The sequence below is a fragment of the Fusarium keratoplasticum genome, chromosome 1 (assembly GCF_025433545.1).
Source record: "Fusarium keratoplasticum isolate Fu6.1 chromosome 1, whole genome shotgun sequence".
In the NCBI taxonomy this organism is placed as follows: domain Eukaryota; kingdom Fungi; phylum Ascomycota; class Sordariomycetes; order Hypocreales; family Nectriaceae; genus Fusarium; species Fusarium keratoplasticum.
Window position 1 is genome coordinate 4513435 of NC_070529.1, and position 16639 is coordinate 4530073.

General features: G+C 54.1%; 3 protein-coding genes across 3 annotated transcripts; 1 reads left to right on the plus strand and 2 right to left on the minus strand.

Annotated features, from left to right (window-relative positions):
• Positions 1 to 7216: 7216 nt before the first annotated feature.
• NCS57_00134100 (DNA-directed RNA polymerase II subunit RPB1) lies at positions 7217 to 12589 on the minus strand (the record flags this gene model as incomplete). Its single annotated transcript, XM_053051408.1, has 3 exons — positions 7217 to 7244; positions 7307 to 12171; positions 12233 to 12589. The coding sequence occupies 3 exons, from the start codon at positions 12587 to 12589 to the stop codon at positions 7217 to 7219; spliced, it is 5250 nt and encodes a 1749-aa protein (XP_052919923.1).
• Positions 12590 to 13585: 996 nt separating this feature from the next.
• Positions 13586 to 15031, minus strand: NCS57_00134200 (uncharacterized protein; the record flags this gene model as incomplete). The annotated part of the gene is made up of 2 exons (XM_053051409.1): positions 13586 to 14624; positions 14673 to 15031. The coding sequence occupies 2 exons, from the start codon at positions 15029 to 15031 to the stop codon at positions 13586 to 13588; spliced, it is 1398 nt and encodes a 465-aa protein (XP_052919924.1).
• A 268-nt stretch (positions 15032 to 15299) lies between these two features.
• NCS57_00134300 (TRNA(His) guanylyltransferase) lies at positions 15300 to 16592 on the plus strand (the record flags this gene model as incomplete). Its single annotated transcript, XM_053051410.1, has 8 exons — positions 15300 to 15391; positions 15450 to 15539; positions 15589 to 15720; positions 15772 to 15816; positions 15864 to 16036; positions 16086 to 16174; positions 16222 to 16326; positions 16374 to 16592. The coding sequence occupies exons 1-8, from the start codon at positions 15378 to 15380 to the stop codon at positions 16590 to 16592; spliced, it is 867 nt and encodes a 288-aa protein (XP_052919925.1). The 5' UTR covers positions 15300 to 15377.
• Positions 16593 to 16639: the final 47 nt, after the last annotated feature.

Genomic DNA, 16639 nt, shown 5'->3' on the forward strand with positions numbered 1-16639 from the left:
GGAGAAGAAGAGCAGGACAATCAAACGGCCAGAGAACAAAGACCAACTCGGATGGTGCCGCCGGCAGTGCGTGCGCGGCTGGCTGGAGCGATCCTCTTCGTGTTCGATGCATACGCTGCCGATATCAGGCGCAACCGACACACCCTTCTCCTGACGCCTTGAGGCGGCCGTTGTTGGCTTGTCGTGGACATGTTCACGGTGTGCTCTCGGCGGTCCGCGCGCATGAGTTGGGCCCGTGTACGTACCCACATGGATATCGCCCCGAACAAGCCGCCCTGGCGCAGTGAAGACCAGAACGCAAGGCCCGGTTCCTCATCCGCCGCGTCAATTAGATGAGCAACGATCCCGTCGCAGTGAGACAGTCCCTTCTACACGCGCGTATACGCACACATGCATGTACACCATGACAGCGAGGCACAATTCTCAGGTACTACATACGGCCCTTCGGCCAACAACACCAATGGCTATGGCTGATGACCAAGGCTCAGGGGGCCAACGCCAATCCCGCAGCTCTCTTTGTTCCTGTGCCTGATCCTTTGATTCATCGCCGCTAAACGGCCCTATGCCTCGTGGCTAATCTACAAGGGGCTTAACCATCTCACCTCGCGGATCATGTGCAACATCCGCTAGCTCCACAGGGCGTCTAACGCTCCAGCCCAACAAGCCAAGGGACAGGGAAGAATGGCGGCGGCGGACCCTGCCAACACACGTTTGTGCAAAAGAAGTTTTCCCCCCCTCGAGATGTGCCGAAGAACAAATCGGGGGACGGCCAAGGAACGTTGGGGGAGCATCCGGGGGGCCCGCATTCATCAAACTGGACGAGTGCTGTGGCGTCATGACACATGCTGTACAACCTGTGCCTCCGTTGAAGTCTTGGTTGACCAACTTGGTTTCGACAGCGGGAGAGGCGAAAGGGGGGGAGGGTGTGAAGGAAGGCTGTCATGGCCATGTGGCAGTCGCAACCAGACACGGCAGAGAGCAAGTCTACTTGACGACGGTTGAGGACGCTGGCCAGCATCATGGCGGGGAAAAAGCTTCACCCCGATCATCTCGAGCTAAACTCGAGTACGAACGAGAAGAACATCTGCTCATGATATTGTGGGGAGGTACATTAACAGAGCTTGGGCTTGTGGTCCGTCATCCGAACAATGTGTCGTAGGTGCCGCGGCAGCATCCGACACCAGGCCTCGTCTATCGATCGAACCAGACGCTGGCATGGAGCCAACGTTGGCTCATATCTCCGACGCAAGAGGCACAATGTGCAAAACCAACTGCTGAGCAATCCAAACGGACGCACCGGTCGAGTCGACAGAGATACGGGGCAGATCATGGCTCCGTCCCGTGCCGCGCCTCCGATGAACCCTTGTATGCCAATGGCTGTCACCAACTCGAATTACTGTGGCTGACCCAACCTGTGGTCAATGAAGCACGCACAGGGCGGTCATTGACCCATTTACAGATGCTCGAATTCCGGACAATGGTGTCAGGTGCTGGGTCTGGGCCCCGCGCAAGCAGCAGTAGAGGCATAGGCATCACCATCACCATCCCCCGAGGCTTGCGCAAAGCACATCGCCATGGCTCGTCCCATGGGCCGCGGCCATGATGTGGGCTGGAATCTCGAGAGGATGCATGATGGTGGTCCCCCCTCCCCTCGATGCAGAAGAACATGTCTGTGGATGCACGATGCCCCATCACACAAAGGGCCCCCATCCATCCACATCTGAACCCAACTGTCTCTCTGTCTGTCAAGCCGCACACGGCGTGGGATTACCATAACCGCAAGACCCCGGCCCAGCCGCGATGCAGTTGGTTTCTCTCCGCGAGTGGTTGTGGACTGATGTGCCTTGACGTAAGTCGACTCTCGGGCAGGACCTGCCAACATGGTGTTGCGGCGTGCAGGCGACCTAATCTGGAGCTCGGAGGCTATATCTCCTCTCTGGAACTTGGGGCTGTCCCCTCCCTGGGCCTCCCTGGACCTCCCCTCGTCTCTTTTTCGCGTCTCTTTGCGGGGACGGACGGCCGAGAAGGAAGAGGAGCAACTAACAACACACTGCCGCCAACACGCACGCCCCCCCTCGCAAGGCTCACGCCCCTAGCCAGCCAACCTTGCCCTCCCTTGACCAACTAAGGTAGCTGGGTAGCTAACCAACCCTCCTATCTAACCAACCCAGCTCCCGGTCTCTGGACGTCGGGGAAGTGCAAACACGACCAACAATCTCGATTCCTTGCTCGGTGGCCGTTGCGAGGGTTATTTCGACTTTGACGTCGCGGCATCTCCAAGGCCTGCCTGTGCCCATAGTGTCATGGACAGCAAACATCCTCGCTCTCTCACAGCCGTTTCCAGTCTCTCGGGATCGTATCACCAGCTATATAAGGACCGACGACATTGTCCCTCTTGTCAATAATCACCACGACTCAACTCGGCAGCGTCTCTCACAATCACACACACATACACACACTTGTTCAGCTCTTCACGGAGCAACACCAGCCTTTACAACATCTCTTGATCCCTCTTCTTGTTGGTCAAACCCCAACCAAGCCAAGCCATCCTCCCGCAGTGCTATACCTGGGCTAGCCATCCATACCTACCTCCCACCACCTACCCAAAGGCAACCAGCCTATTCTTTCCCCACGGCACACAAAGCCTTTCCCGTCGGGACGAGTGCAACCAAACTCACTCACACAAACTTTTCGGATAACGGCTAGGAGCAGCCTGTCATCTGTCAAGGACGACTTTGGCTGTCGAACTGAAGCGCATCTCGCAAAAGGCAGGTATATATATCTGGAGCTTTGAAGACCATCTGAGGCCCTCTCCTCGTTCAGAATCAACACGCTCGTTGTGATTCAAGACTCGGAGACTCTGATTTGATCCTTGATTGCCTTGCTTGAGCCTGCTTCTGCCACCGAGGACTGCCCATCATGTGCTACTGGAAGACGACTCAGCTCTGGACTCTGTGTGGCTGCACAGTTTCAAGCCTTGACCCTCAGCCCGGCACCAACTGCCAGTGCAAGAGCAACATTACGGACCAGGGGACTCAGAAGTGGGTGGGCTACTGCATGCGTCCTCAGTGCCCAAACCCTCCTCAGACGACCTAGTAGGTTGGTACTCAAATTTCCCCCTCTGCAGAGACTGCCGAGGTGACGGTTGAGCTGACGAGCCACGGACGGCAGCGACCCGCGGCATCCCCGAAGGAAGGGCGAGAAGCTCTGAACAGAGCAACACTGGCACGCGACAGCGATGATGGTGGTGCCCTACAAGCTTCTATGCCTCCCTCGGGCTGAATGGACCCTTCACGGGGCTCAGGAGCTTTTGTTTCTTTACACGTTGGAACCCTAGAAGGATTGTTGTATCCCCGGAGTTGTTTGGCGACAAACTAGGGCTCCCAGAACAACGACTCGCAAGAGAAGACAAGACAGACAGACAGACAGACAGACAGGCATGACAGTCATTTCCGGAGTCTCGAAGCACTCACTCAGCTCAGCTCAGCATCAGCGTCGGGTCATTTTACGTCTCCCTCTCATCTTCCCCCCTCATTTTCAAGTCATTGTTCTCTTTTTTGCTGCTTCCTTATTCACACTTCATTTCTTTGACCAGTTTTGCTTCGCATCCTTGCGCGGTGCCTCGGACAAGGCTGGATTGGATGGACCCTATCGAGCAATTACAGTGTGTGTTGGTGGTTTTGGGGTCGGGTGGAGTGGGTGGTATTGGATCTTGGGGGGTGTGCGGCTAGGGACTGGGATCCCTGGTGCTTGGTGTACCTACACGACTGGAGGGTTTCCTTTTTTTTCTTTTCTTTTTTTCCCTATCTCTTTTTTATTCTCTCTCGTCCCCTTGGAGGATGTTTTCTCCTTTTCTCTCCCCTCACATTTACATCATGTTACACGTTGCTCAAGACATCTATGATCAAGACTCAACTCAACCCCGGTGCACCATTACCATTGCTCGCCTCGATAGGTCCCCTGTCTATTGAGGCTTGCTGTGAAGTCGCTTTAGCCCTGAACAAGGCCCACTCTCAATGGAAGCTTGGCCGCATCTGCGACCCGCCACGCCACGGCCATGGTCACGGCCCTGCCATGCCAGGCCAGGCCCAACTCACGAGTTCACAACCAACAGCCACGGCCAACGCATCAACGCTCCAGAACATGTTTCACTTTTTTCTTCTGCTCTGTGTGTTCTCCCCTCTGGCCTTGTTCACAGCCTCACGTCTCGTCTCGAATAGAGTGTGAGGCCAGTCAGGGGGGGCCAAATGCGCCTTATGGGCGTTTTTTCATCTGATGCCTTGCCTTGGGCCAGGAACAGAACCGATTGATGTCACTGCCGCGATGGGAGCCGCCCCTCGGTAATGCCACCCAACCCATCCCATCCCATCCCATCCCATCATGGCCCATGCTTGTTGAGCGGGTCTCATTGATTGACGGCTGGCATCCGAATGTATGTACTGCATAGTACTGTATGTAAGTCCACCGGTGTCCACGAGCGAACGAACACCACCAACCAACATGGTTGGTCTTGCATCAGCGACCAGTTCTGCAGCCGGGCCGACAAGACTTTTTTTCACTCAGCTGCTACTTGGACACGAGGCACATTGGGAAGGGGGAGAAAGAGGTAAAAAGTTGAGAAGACAGAGACACATGCAACAGCTCAAAACATTGACAGGATGCCCCGGTTCACACCCAGGCTTAAGCGCCGCGTCTTTTTTCTCTTGACCTCTAGTCTCTGATTCTAGTGCGAGTTCAGTCAACCTCATTCAGGGATGAGACGGGTTCAAAGATCGGTGTAAAATGGGACCATGGCAGCCATTGGCACACACCCGCGCTCAGCGCTCCTGTCGGTCGGTGAACGAACAAGGCCATTTTCCCACCGCACGCCCAGGGCAGGGCAGAGCAGGGCCGGACAGGACGAGAGCCCAAGGCGAGCACAGGCATCTCGTTCAAGCGACTGTTGGCCTCTGCTCTCGTGCTCCTGGTCGCTGGTGTTGGTGGAGAGTGGGCGCCACGCATCGGTGCACGCAGACGGTCTGAATCATGTGATGAAGAGAGGTCAGATTGGGGGCCAGGATGAGGGTTTCACCAGACCGAGTTGTTGACTGAGTCTTTGTCCTTGTGATGGATGACGGATGGGCAGGATCGTCACTCCTTTCCTCCTACTCCTACTTGGATGTCGGGGGTAGTTGCTGCTCCTCGGTGATTCTCGCTTGGCATGCGGTTTTTTGCACAGCCGAGCTGGCTGTGGAAACAAACACGAAATAGACTCTGGGAGGAGGAGTTTTTGAAACTGACACAGCCTCTTCAGCCTCATTGCAGCCGTTTTATCCTCGATCCTCCTCAGATCCTCATGATATCATAACCTTTTCAGCCCTAACACGCGATGGTTCATTTTTGTTTTGCTATTCTTGGGAGCTGAAAGACGAAACCTGTTTTTGTCTTGTTGTATCTCTTCGTGTTGTCCCTCTATCAATGTACGCCTCGAAGAAGCCGCTGTCCCACAAAAACGACTTAGAAACTCTCCGCCCCCGCCCCCAAATGCACACTACCGTCCAACGAATGGATGTCGTGATAGCCTCTGCCTGCCCTCACTCACAGCCCTAGGTACAATGCACTCCTCCTCCTCCTCCTCCTCCTCCTCCTCCGGGCTCCTCCTCGGGCTTCTCTCCCCTCCCCGCATCTCGCCTAAATGCGTGTCTTTTTTACGGGCCCGTGCGCCGATCGGCCCATGATTCCCATGTGTATCTATACCCGACTTGTCTTTTTTACCCTTTTCTTTGTCCTTGCATGTTATGTACACACACATACACTTGTTGGTTGCACTGCACCCGGGCAGCATCATCACCATCACCATCACCACATAGCCGTGCCTCCTTTCACAAGGTTCCCACTCGGCCTATTCTAGAGACCTCCCTCTCTCCACCTCTTGACTTTAATCAGCCTTGTCGTGGAGTCCCGTTCAACACGGACCTCCCTTGCCCTGCTCTCTTCTCCTCGAGGTCGCAGCCGACGCGGCCCGCGCTTCTGCTGTCATGTCACGTCCTAACTCGTCGGGTCGCACGAGCGGCTGCGCTGACCAACAACCAACCATGGGGCAAACGCACGCAAATTATGTCCCGTTCAAGACGAATATACCCAAGAAGAAAAAATGTGTTGGGCGGGATAACCTCGTCGTCCGAATACGCCGAGAGTAGGAGTACACTTTTTTTTTTCTCCTTGCCTCTTTTTTTTTTAAAATTTCCTTTTTCCGTTGCGTGGTTGTCCATGTGCCTCGTCTCACGAGAACAGAACTTTGTGGATGGATGTGCTCCATGTGACATTCCCACTGTTTCTCCCCATCATGAGACTACACAGCAAGTTACATATCTAGCTAGGTAGGTACACAGGTTGACGGCATTTCGACCTTGTACATGATTTCTTGATGACCCTGATGACTCTTGGCATAAAGATGGTTAAACAGCCGGGATGTGTTCTCCTAATTGAAGATGACTTTTATGCCATGTTTGAAGAGACACTAATAAACATTCAACAAGAAATTGGAAGAGATCATAAGCCCTCATCATGTATATCATGCAACGCTTGTTCAATTACTACATGTGACCCAACAAGAGTCACCAAGAAAACAATAACTACACATCCCCAAAACTGGATCAATCATGCAGTGCGTCACCAGACAGACTGGACTACAGACAGACTTGGAGTCCGTCTCACAACACACACTACCTACGCATGCATCATCAGAGAACAGAGGGTATCAGGGCTCATTTGTTTTCAAATAGGCCAATCCATTCCAAAATTCTGCAAAGCTGAATGTGTGTCATCACCGCCTGTCTGCCATGCTGCGTCCGCAGTCTTGATTCCAATCTGGATCATCATCCCTATATGTCATTGCCTCTTCCCCCATCCCCTCCAATTCCCTTCCGTCCCCTTCCTTCGCCAACCCCCCCATCGCTATAGTACAAGTCAGCTATTACAATGCCCCGTATCTTATTCTTTTGTTTTTTTCTCTCCTCCCCCCTTCGTTGTTCCTCGAATGCCCATCTGGCCCTTCTCGGAATTCCATCCAGCTTCCTCCGCCCTCGTCGTGGTTTTCTGATTTTTCTTGTATAGTCTGTACCAACTTCTTTTGCGGGTCTATGATGCTGAAAGAAAACCCCCCTGACCAAAGAACCATGCGGGAAAAAAAATGAAATGACAACCTGTGCCACGTTTGCATTATTCAATCAAAAAATTATTCGTTTGACGGCGAGTTGGGAGAACTGCTCCGTCTGTGTTAGCCCATCGTCTCGGCGCTCCTCCCCGGCCAAGCTGATCAACTCACTACTGGTTTCCAGAAGATCCCGGACCAGGTGTACGAGGAGAGAAAGCAGGCGACGTGGGCGAGTAGCTTGGGCTGGTTGGCGACTGCTGCGCACCAGGGCTCCTCTGGTACGGGCTTGTTGGCGAGTAGGCCTCGGGAGACGTAGGAGACCACGTGGGAGATGCCGGTGAGTACGACGGCGAGGTGGTTCCGCCTGCGTGGAGGTTGGGCGACGCTGGGCTGTAGTTGGGGCTTGCCGGCGAGTAGTTGGGAGACGTGGGAGAGTTGAACTGCGCCGGCGATGTGGGCGAGTAGTGTCGAGGCGACGACGGCGAAGCAGGTGAGTAGTTCGGCGACGACGGGCTGTAGTTGGGGCTCGCGGGGCTTGTCGGCCGCACCATGGGCGACGTAGGCGAGAACGACGGCGACGACGGGCTGAACGAAGGCGACGTGGCATACCGACCCATGCCACCATCCACAAGAGGCGATGTGGGCGAGTAGGCATTGGGTGACGTTGGCGAGTAGCCTCCTCCAGGTCCGAATGGCGACGTTGGCGATGTGGTGAAGGGGCTGGTTCCTCCACGCATCGCGTACGGGCTCATCGCAGTCGATCCACCAAAGCCGTACTCAGTGTTGCCGAAGCCAGCTGGAGTATCCGATCCAGCACCCTGGATAGGAGAGAAGTTACCAGCTGCCGGCGAGCTGAGGCTGAGGTAGCCCGAGTCAGCCATGGGAGAGCCTGTGTCATATGGCGTCGCTGCTCCCTCGCTCTCACCTCCCTTAACAGGCATGCCAGGCATCAAGCCCATGCGAGAGTTGTCCGAGATGACAGTCTCGAGCATCTTGGGGTCCAGAAGGACATCAAAGTTGCCTGTGCCCATTGGCGCCATCTGGCCCAGCATGACGTTCTCCGAGATACCACGGCAGTCATCCAGCTCGCCTGACGCCGCAGCCTCGAGCAGAATCTCGACCGTCTCCTCGAAGGAACAACGCATCAGGGCACCAGTGTCAGCGCGGTTGATACCGTGTCGGGTGACAGCCGAGATGGAACCTCTGTACGTCATGACATCTGTCAGTAGCGCAATGTGACGATGGTTGACATAGGAACCGTCGAAAGCCAACACGTTGGTCAACTCCTTCACCAGCGCGGAACGAGCCGCCTCGATACCAAACACCTCAACCACTTGCCACAGGTCGTTGGTGTATGTCCGGGTCGCATCAACGCCGTCAACTGCCAGCACATCACGTAGCGCCGAACCACTCGTATCCAGGTACCACTGGGTGCATCGTGGGTCGTCCTTGATGGCAAGCAGCGCTCCATCGGGGCTCTCGACGAGTCTGGTTCCCTTGGTAAGGAAAGCACGCTCGACGCCGTTGACACCACGAAGAGTAAGCGTATCAAGAAGATGCGCCTCCAGTCGCTTCAGCATGACATCGTCCTCCATTCGGCCATCGCCATCTTCATCCTTATCACCAGCGGAGACAGTTCGGATGCGGATCACCTGCTCGTCGGCGTTGTTGTCACTGAAGATGACAGCCAGATCAGTGGGGTACTCCTCCTTGATGCGCTGAGCAACGTCATCGATCCTGATCTCTTTGTCGAGCAGCTTCTGTCGATCAAGCGTGATACGTAGAAGCCATCGCGACTGTTGGTCGATGCTGACCTGCGTGTCATCGGGAATCATGAAGTAAGACTCGACCATGTCCATATCTTCAGGAATGTTGGTTGACTGGATATCGGGGTCGTAGTAGATCTCGGTAACCGCTGTCACAGAGCGAAGGTTGGTGTATTCGACCATGCTTCGGAGCTTCTTGGCTTGTTCCTGTCGAGCAAGCGGTGTGTTGAGATACACAGCCATGCTAGGCGTCTTGATGTTCTTGGCCAGGTTGAGAATTTCCTTGAGACGGGGCACACCCAGGGTGACGTTCTTGGAAGACACACCAGCGAAATGGAATGTGTTCAGTGTCATCTGAGTAGCAGGCTCACCAATAGACTGAGCAGCCAAAACACCAACCATTTCACCAGGGCTGACAAAGGCCCGATCCCATCGGTTCTGAAGCTCGCCGATAACATGGTCGAATGCGAGCTTGTTCAGGCGATGCTCCTTGACCACTTCCTTGAATGCCAGACGAGAACGCAGCAGGCCCTTGAAGAGAATGCTGGCATTCGCATCTGCCTCTTGGGAGATGGGGTCAGTACCGCGAACAATCTTCATGTGGTCAAGCATGTTTTGCACGGCAGGGATAACGTCAGAGGGTCGCAGGTTGCTGCGATCGTTGGCCTTGACGTTGAACACACGCTTGGCCGATTCGATGATTCGAGTAATGTTGAGCGGCAGCTGCATCATTTCCTCGTTCATCTTGGCCTTGTTGATCTGACGGATCACCCGGCGGTCCTTGAGCAAAGCCTCCCACTCGGTATCGAGAAGGGCCATCGAAGGCCTATCGCCAGTCAACTCGTTACCGAATTCGTAGTCTTGCTTGAACCACTCGGGAGGGTTGGCAAGATCCAGGCGGTACTTGGCCTTGAAGGCAGCATTGGACATGTTGAGGATCCCCAGCTTCTGCTTCTCGATGCACATAGCATCCAGACCATCTTCGCCGTAGAGGAACTGCACAACATCACCCAGTGAGTTTCGGACAGTTCCATCGTAGCGCGCAGACAAGTCTTCGAGGGCCTTGACCAGTCGTCGCTGAATATAACCTGTCTCGGCAGTCTTGACTGCAGTATCAATGAGACCTTCTCGACCAGCCATGGCGTGGAAGAAAAACTCGGAAGGAGTCAGACCACGAAGGTACGAGTTCTCGACGAAACCACGGGCTTCGGGCGAGTAATCATCCTTGGTGAAATGGGGCAGTGTGCGATACTTGAATCCGAAGGGAATACGCTTGCCTTCGACAATCTGCTGACCCACAAGTGCAGTCATCTGTGAGATGTTGATAGATGAACCCTTGGAACCTGATGAAGCCATGGTGACGGCGTTATTCGAATCCTTCAAACTCTTCTGTGTCGTAGTACCGGCCTTGTCACGAGCCTGGTTCAGAGCCATCGAGACCTTGTTTTCGAATGTTGCTCGGACATTCATACCGGGGAGAGCCTCAAGCTCGTTGGCAGTAGCCATGGCGGTGAGGCGAGCGACTTCAGCCTTCTCCTCATCAATGTGCACCTGAACCTTCTCAATGGTTGCCTTGTCGGGAATCGTGTCACCGATACCGATACTGTGACCGTTGTTAAGCAGCCAGTATGTCACAACCTGCTGAACACCGTTCAAGAATGCCATGGCACCCTCAGCTCCCAGCTCGTTGTAGCTGATGTGGACAATACCACCAGCCGCCGCACCAACGATCTTCTTGGTGGGAAGACCGTACATGAGTTGACCAGCTTGAATTAGAATGCCCTCGTCCTTAAGGGGGGCATCCTCCTTCTTGTCGTTGCCGTTGTGGAGGGTCACTTCCTTGGGGATAACCATACTGATGAGCTGCTTGCCAGTCCACCGAGGGCGGGGCTTGAGAATGGCTGGCTGAGGAATGACACCATCCCAGTTGGGAACCCAGAGCATGCTGTTCATGATCTGCTCCTTGGTAAGGAAAGTATCTCGACGGCAGAGCTTGTACACTCCAGCAAGCGAGTCCTGGACAATACCCATGAGGGGACCGTTCTTCTGGGGTGAAACAATGTTGAGAGGCACCAGGCAGAGCTCTTTGACTTCGGCGCGTGTCTCTTCGCTCTGAGGAACGTGCAGGTTCATCTCGTCACCATCGAAATCGGCGTTGTAAGGAGATGTGACAGACAGGTTCAGACGGAAGGTAGAGTACGGCATGACGCGGACACGATGTCCCATCATGGATTCCTTGTGCAGAGAGGGCTGACGGTTGAAGATAATATAGTCACCATCAATCAAATGACGCTCGACCTTCCAGCCGTACTCAAGAGAAATAGCACCTGCGCGGCGGTGGTGCCGCAGATCAATTCGTTGACCATCTGCGCGAATGACGTACTTGGCACCGGGGTGCTCGTTGGGGCCATTCTCGACATACTGATGCAGCCGACCGATGTTGTAAGGTGTGACAGTTTCGGGGTAGGTGAGAGTTCGAGCGATACTGCGAGGAACACCGACTTCGTGAAGTGAAAGGTTGGCATCACCAGTGATGACAGTACGTGCCGAAAAGTCGACACGCTTACCCATCAGGTTACCTCGCAGACGACCTTCCTTGCCCTTTAGACGTGCTCGAATGGCTTTGACGGGACGTCCACTCTTCTGCAGAGCGCGAGGCTGTCCAGCAATATCATTGTCCATGTAGGTGGCAACGTGATACTGCAGCAGCTCCTCGAAGTCCCTGGCAATGTGTGCAGGTGATCCTTCACGGATGGCCTGCTTGACATTTCCGTTGGCGCGGATGATATCACCCAGCTTGTACGTCAAATCATCTTCGTTGCGCATGCCGGTGCCGGTGCCGTCCATGGAGATACTGGGTCTGACGGGAGGCGGGGGCACAGGAAGAACGGTGAGAACCATCCACTCGGGGCGGGCGTAGTCCGAGTTGAGACCCATGTCCCGAAGGTCTTCCTCGGTGATTCGCCTCAAGATGTTGTGAGCCATCTCGGGAGTGATGGGCGTCGTCTCTCGTCGCTTGCCTCCTCCCTCCTCCACAACATCGAAGGCGGCCTTGAGCTGCAGAGCGGCCTGTCGGACGTTGGGCTGCACGTTGCCGCAACCGCCATGGCCTTCCACAGGACCCATCTTCATGCCTGGGGCGAATTCCTCATCCTTCTGCTTTGGTTCGTCGTTGTCACATCTTCTCTTCTTTTTACAGACTTCCCAGACGCGACTGAAGCGAACTTTGGGATCTCGAGTAGCGATAGCTGCGGCGAACTCGGGATCTCTCTGAGAGGACGAGGTTAGCATCAAAGGGTTAAAGAGCAGAGCTTCATGTAGTGAGACCAACAGTATCGGCTAACACTTTGCTACAGTTGTGGCAGACAATCTCCAGAATCTTCTTCACCTTCTTGATGAAGCCGGGGTGGTAGACGGGTTTCGCGAGTTCGATATGGCCGAAGTGACCAGGGCACTCGCCCATAGCTTGAGTGCAGGTCTTGCATCGGAATTGTCGATCGATGGATCCAAGGAGCGGGTCATTAAGGCCTCCGTCGCGGGGCTTGGTCTTGTTCTCCTCCATGGTCTCGGGGTAGAGGATGTGGCAGACACTCATGTTCTTGATCTCCTCGGGGGACATCAGTCCGAACTGAATCTCTTCCACTGTCTTGAGCGGAGCGCTCGAGTGGGTGAAGATGAGGTTCGCCATGGTGGCGACTGGCGGTGGCCCTGATGTGAACGGAAAAGGAGCGTGAAGCGAGAGCGGAGGTCAGAACGCGCGCCAGAGGGCAAAGGAACGCGAAAAAGTCGAAGAAAACGGGAGAAAACTGCGACAGGGCAAGTATTGTACCGCGCAAGGTCGCAAAATCGATGGCAGAAGCCTTCAGATACGATTGCTGGATGGCGCTGAGCAGCAACGCCTGTCCTGGCCAACGGCCCAGGAGAACCTCAGGCTGGTCTCCCCCGTCGCCGCCACCTCGAAAGTCGCAAGGGATCGAAAAATCGCGGTCGGCGATGTCGTCGGTCGGTCGTGATCGGTCGGGAAGCTGCTTCGATGCGATGCGCGCGATGCCCGACGCGCGCTGTGATGAAGTTGTGCGATGGGCAAAAGTTTGTCGTGGATGAAGCGAGAAGGTCGGGGGAAGCCTGAAAGATTCTGGACTTGAGGCGGCTGGCGGACGAGCGATGGCGCTAAGCCATTTTAGGACGTTTGAGCTTTGTCGGTGTTGCCTGAGGCTTGGGAGAGGCCAAGTACCTCTACTTTGGTGCACGCTCTTTCATGCTGACTAAATTGCAGTGGAGACAGCTGCAACGCGTTTTAATGAGCCAGTCGCGCTGATTTTTTCGGTTCATCAGAGGCTGCACCCGCTGGCCAAGTAGCTCTACTTTCAATGTTCCATAATCACCCTCCTCTGACGTTGCACCGGTGACTCAGCTCCGGCTCAATGCCTTCCAATCAATTCATGCGTGTTCAGCAACGTCGCGTAGCCATAGGCAGCAGAAGTTCAAGATTCGATTGCGCCGCAAAGCGACGTTTTTTAGAGTCAAATTCATGTCAGGACCGACAATGCCTCGCTCTCATGAAGTCGGTGACTTTTGCGCCATGCAGCTCTAGCTTTATCGCAATGCGACAAAGGCCACCCTGGCTCTTTGTCGCGTTCAACTCTCCCCACTCCATATCCATTGCCCAACGCCGTCGCCGCATTCAGCGCTTTCGGCTTCTAGAGGCCTTGGTTGCTGTCTTCTTCACAGGTACCTTTTCATCCAAATCGCTCTGACCCTCTCCAGGACTCCTACGTCTCATGGTGCCGGTCGACACGGCGATAAATTCATCCTCGCTGTCGCTCTCGCCCAGGTTGAACAGGATGGGCATGCGAAAGCTCTCTCCTTCGTCCAGGGCCTTGGATCGATCCAATGTCAAGACGTCAACCTCCTCGTCCTCGGCATCGAGCCGCCGTCGATGGATTTCCTCTTGTGCATAAATATCGAACTCGTCCTCCCGCTCGATGTACTCGACATTTTCCTCCACCTCTGCAAAGTCCGGCGCCAGCGCAGACCACTTCTGTGGGCTGATTACAGACCATATATATATCCGGCCCGTCTCCAAGCCACATGCGGCCAAGAGAGCGCGAGTCGGGTGCCACTCGATAACGCCCTGTTCTTCTTTGGGGTCCTTCAGCATACACACCAGACTGCCGTGATTGCGTTCCCAGACGTAGAGCTCGTGGTTGTTATACGTCGAGGCTGCCACGTATTCTCCGGTTGCACTAAAAGTGACGTGGTTCCATGACAACTTGTTGACAACGTCTTGAAATTTGTGTTCCAGGGGAATCTGTAATGTATCAAGATCCAGGTTTTCGACCGACAGATTAGGGACTCGAAATGTCCGGATAATTCGATCTTGCGAGTTGACCAGCAACTCGCGGCCTGATCCTGTCATCCGCATCGTAGTAATAGCTCCTGAGCATATCTTTGCGGAGAATATAATCTCGTAGGACTTGGCGTCAATGATGTTCAGTTTTCCTTTGTTCGTTCCGGCGAGGATGTGGTCTCCAGTAATGCTCCAGATGGCACATGTGGTCATTTGCTTGGCATCCTCCTTTGCCTGTTTCTCTCTGAGAGCTGCGTCGCCGTCGGTATTCGATCGCTTCGGGGCAGAAGGGAGGATGTGTTTGATGTCGACAGGCTCGGAAACATCGACAAGGACGGGCTGCTCCTCAAAGAGCGCTGCCACGAATTGCAAGCTGTCGCATGTCAGCGATCGCACGTACTTCGGTGGAACGCGCACTTACTGGTTCCATGGATGAAGCTCGGCCATATACGCGGGAGCGCGAAAGCGAACCTCGCGCAGTCTCTTGCCATCTTGGAGATCCCAAAGGATTGCCTTCCATCCTTGACAAGTTGTGAGGAGATATTGGCCACACCTTGACCAACTAAGAAACGTGATGCTCTTGTTATGACCTCTCAGCTTCCTCGCGACACCCATAGTTTCGAGGTCCCAGACTACCACGGTGCCATCGACTCGACCGGAAGCAAGGTAATCGCCCTTGCGGTTGAAGCGCAGAGTAGTCGCATGTCCAGAGCGGATTGTATTGGTGATGTTTTCGGGGTAATCTTGAAGAAGATAGTCGTCAGATAGCAGGAGATTCATGATGAGGCGATGCCGTGCCTGGGCGTCAAAGGATAGCTGTTGAATTAAGCTTGTCGCGTTCCATGGAGGGGAGGTTAAGTTGCGAGCGTCTCCAAAAATCGGCTTCAGCCGCGTTGGAGGCAGGTCCAGATCTGCAAGGCTACGGCTGCCCCAGAGCCCACTCTTGGCCAAACACGCCCCGGTGCGCAAGCAACAACGGACTCTGTACCTTCTCCACACGGCCTGAGCTGCACTAACAATTCTCACAAAGCCCCTCTGATTCACAAACGCCAGACGCCATCAAGTGCGAGACTCTCCACCAACATTCGTTTACCTGCGCTGGACTCCGGCCCAGAGACTCGGAAAGATGGCAAACTCCAAGTGAGTTTTGAATCTGTATATTTTTCCAAAGAGTTACCTGTATCTAATACCTTGCAAGATTCGAGTACGTCCGTACTTTTGAGACGACGGATGCTCTACTGCCCAACACATGGATCGTGGTTCGAGTAGACGGGAGAGGGTTCACAAAGTATACTCCACATGACTCCCAATACCTGTGCATTGCTCATGATTAAAAGGATGTGTGCCAAGTATGGTTTTGAAAAGCCAAATGACCGAAGAGCCTTGGATCTCATGAACACGGCAGCCAAGGCGGTTGTGACTGAACTGCCCGAAATCACCATCGCCTATGGTGTCAGTGACGAATACAGGTTCATTCCCACGAATCTATCTTATCCTTTGCCTGCTAATGATTTTAATAGCTTTGTTTTTCACAAGGCATGCACTCTGTTTGAGAGGAGAGCCAGGTACACGGTTTGCTGACACTTGCAGACCTCGCTAACATCCGTCTTAGCAAACTTGTGAGCACTGTTGTCTCTACCTTCACAGCCAACTACGTCTTTTCTTGGTCGACCCATTTCCCGGATACCCCTCTATCTTCGCCACTTCCAACCTTTGATGGCCGAGCCGTTTGTTACCCCAGTGTTCAGAATCTCCGGGATTATATGAGCTGGCGACAAGTAGACTGTGAGCGCTCAGCTACCATTACATTGTCGATATATCTCTAACGAAGTAGGCCACATCAACAACCTGTACAACACAACATTCTGGTCTCTAATTCAACTTGGAGGATTGGACAACAAGGAAGCCGAAAGGACTCTTGCTGTAAGCGAATCGCCCCTGAATGATGGGCGCACTAACATCCTCCACAGGGCACCCTGGCAGCCGACAAGAATGAGATCCTCTTCTCACGGTTCTCGATCAACTACAACAATGAGCCCGAGATTTTCAAGAAGGGCAGTGTCATCTTCCGTGATGTAAGTTTAGAGACTACGTCTCAAGGACAATGCTAACATCTCTACAGTACGAGCTGGTCGACCCCAACTCGCACAACATCACGCAAACCATCGACGCTCAGGCAGAGCCGGTTCAACAGTCCAAGTCCCAAAAGGAGAAGGACAAGAAGAGCCGAGCCAAGGCGCGCGTCGTCGTGGAGCACCTCGACATCATCAAGGACGACTTTTGGGATCGAAGACCCTGGCTCCTTTCCAACAAGCCAGGCAAGATTCCAAAGGAGACGTAAAATATACATCTATAGGGGTATCATCCGAAAAAAACCTTTGATCGACC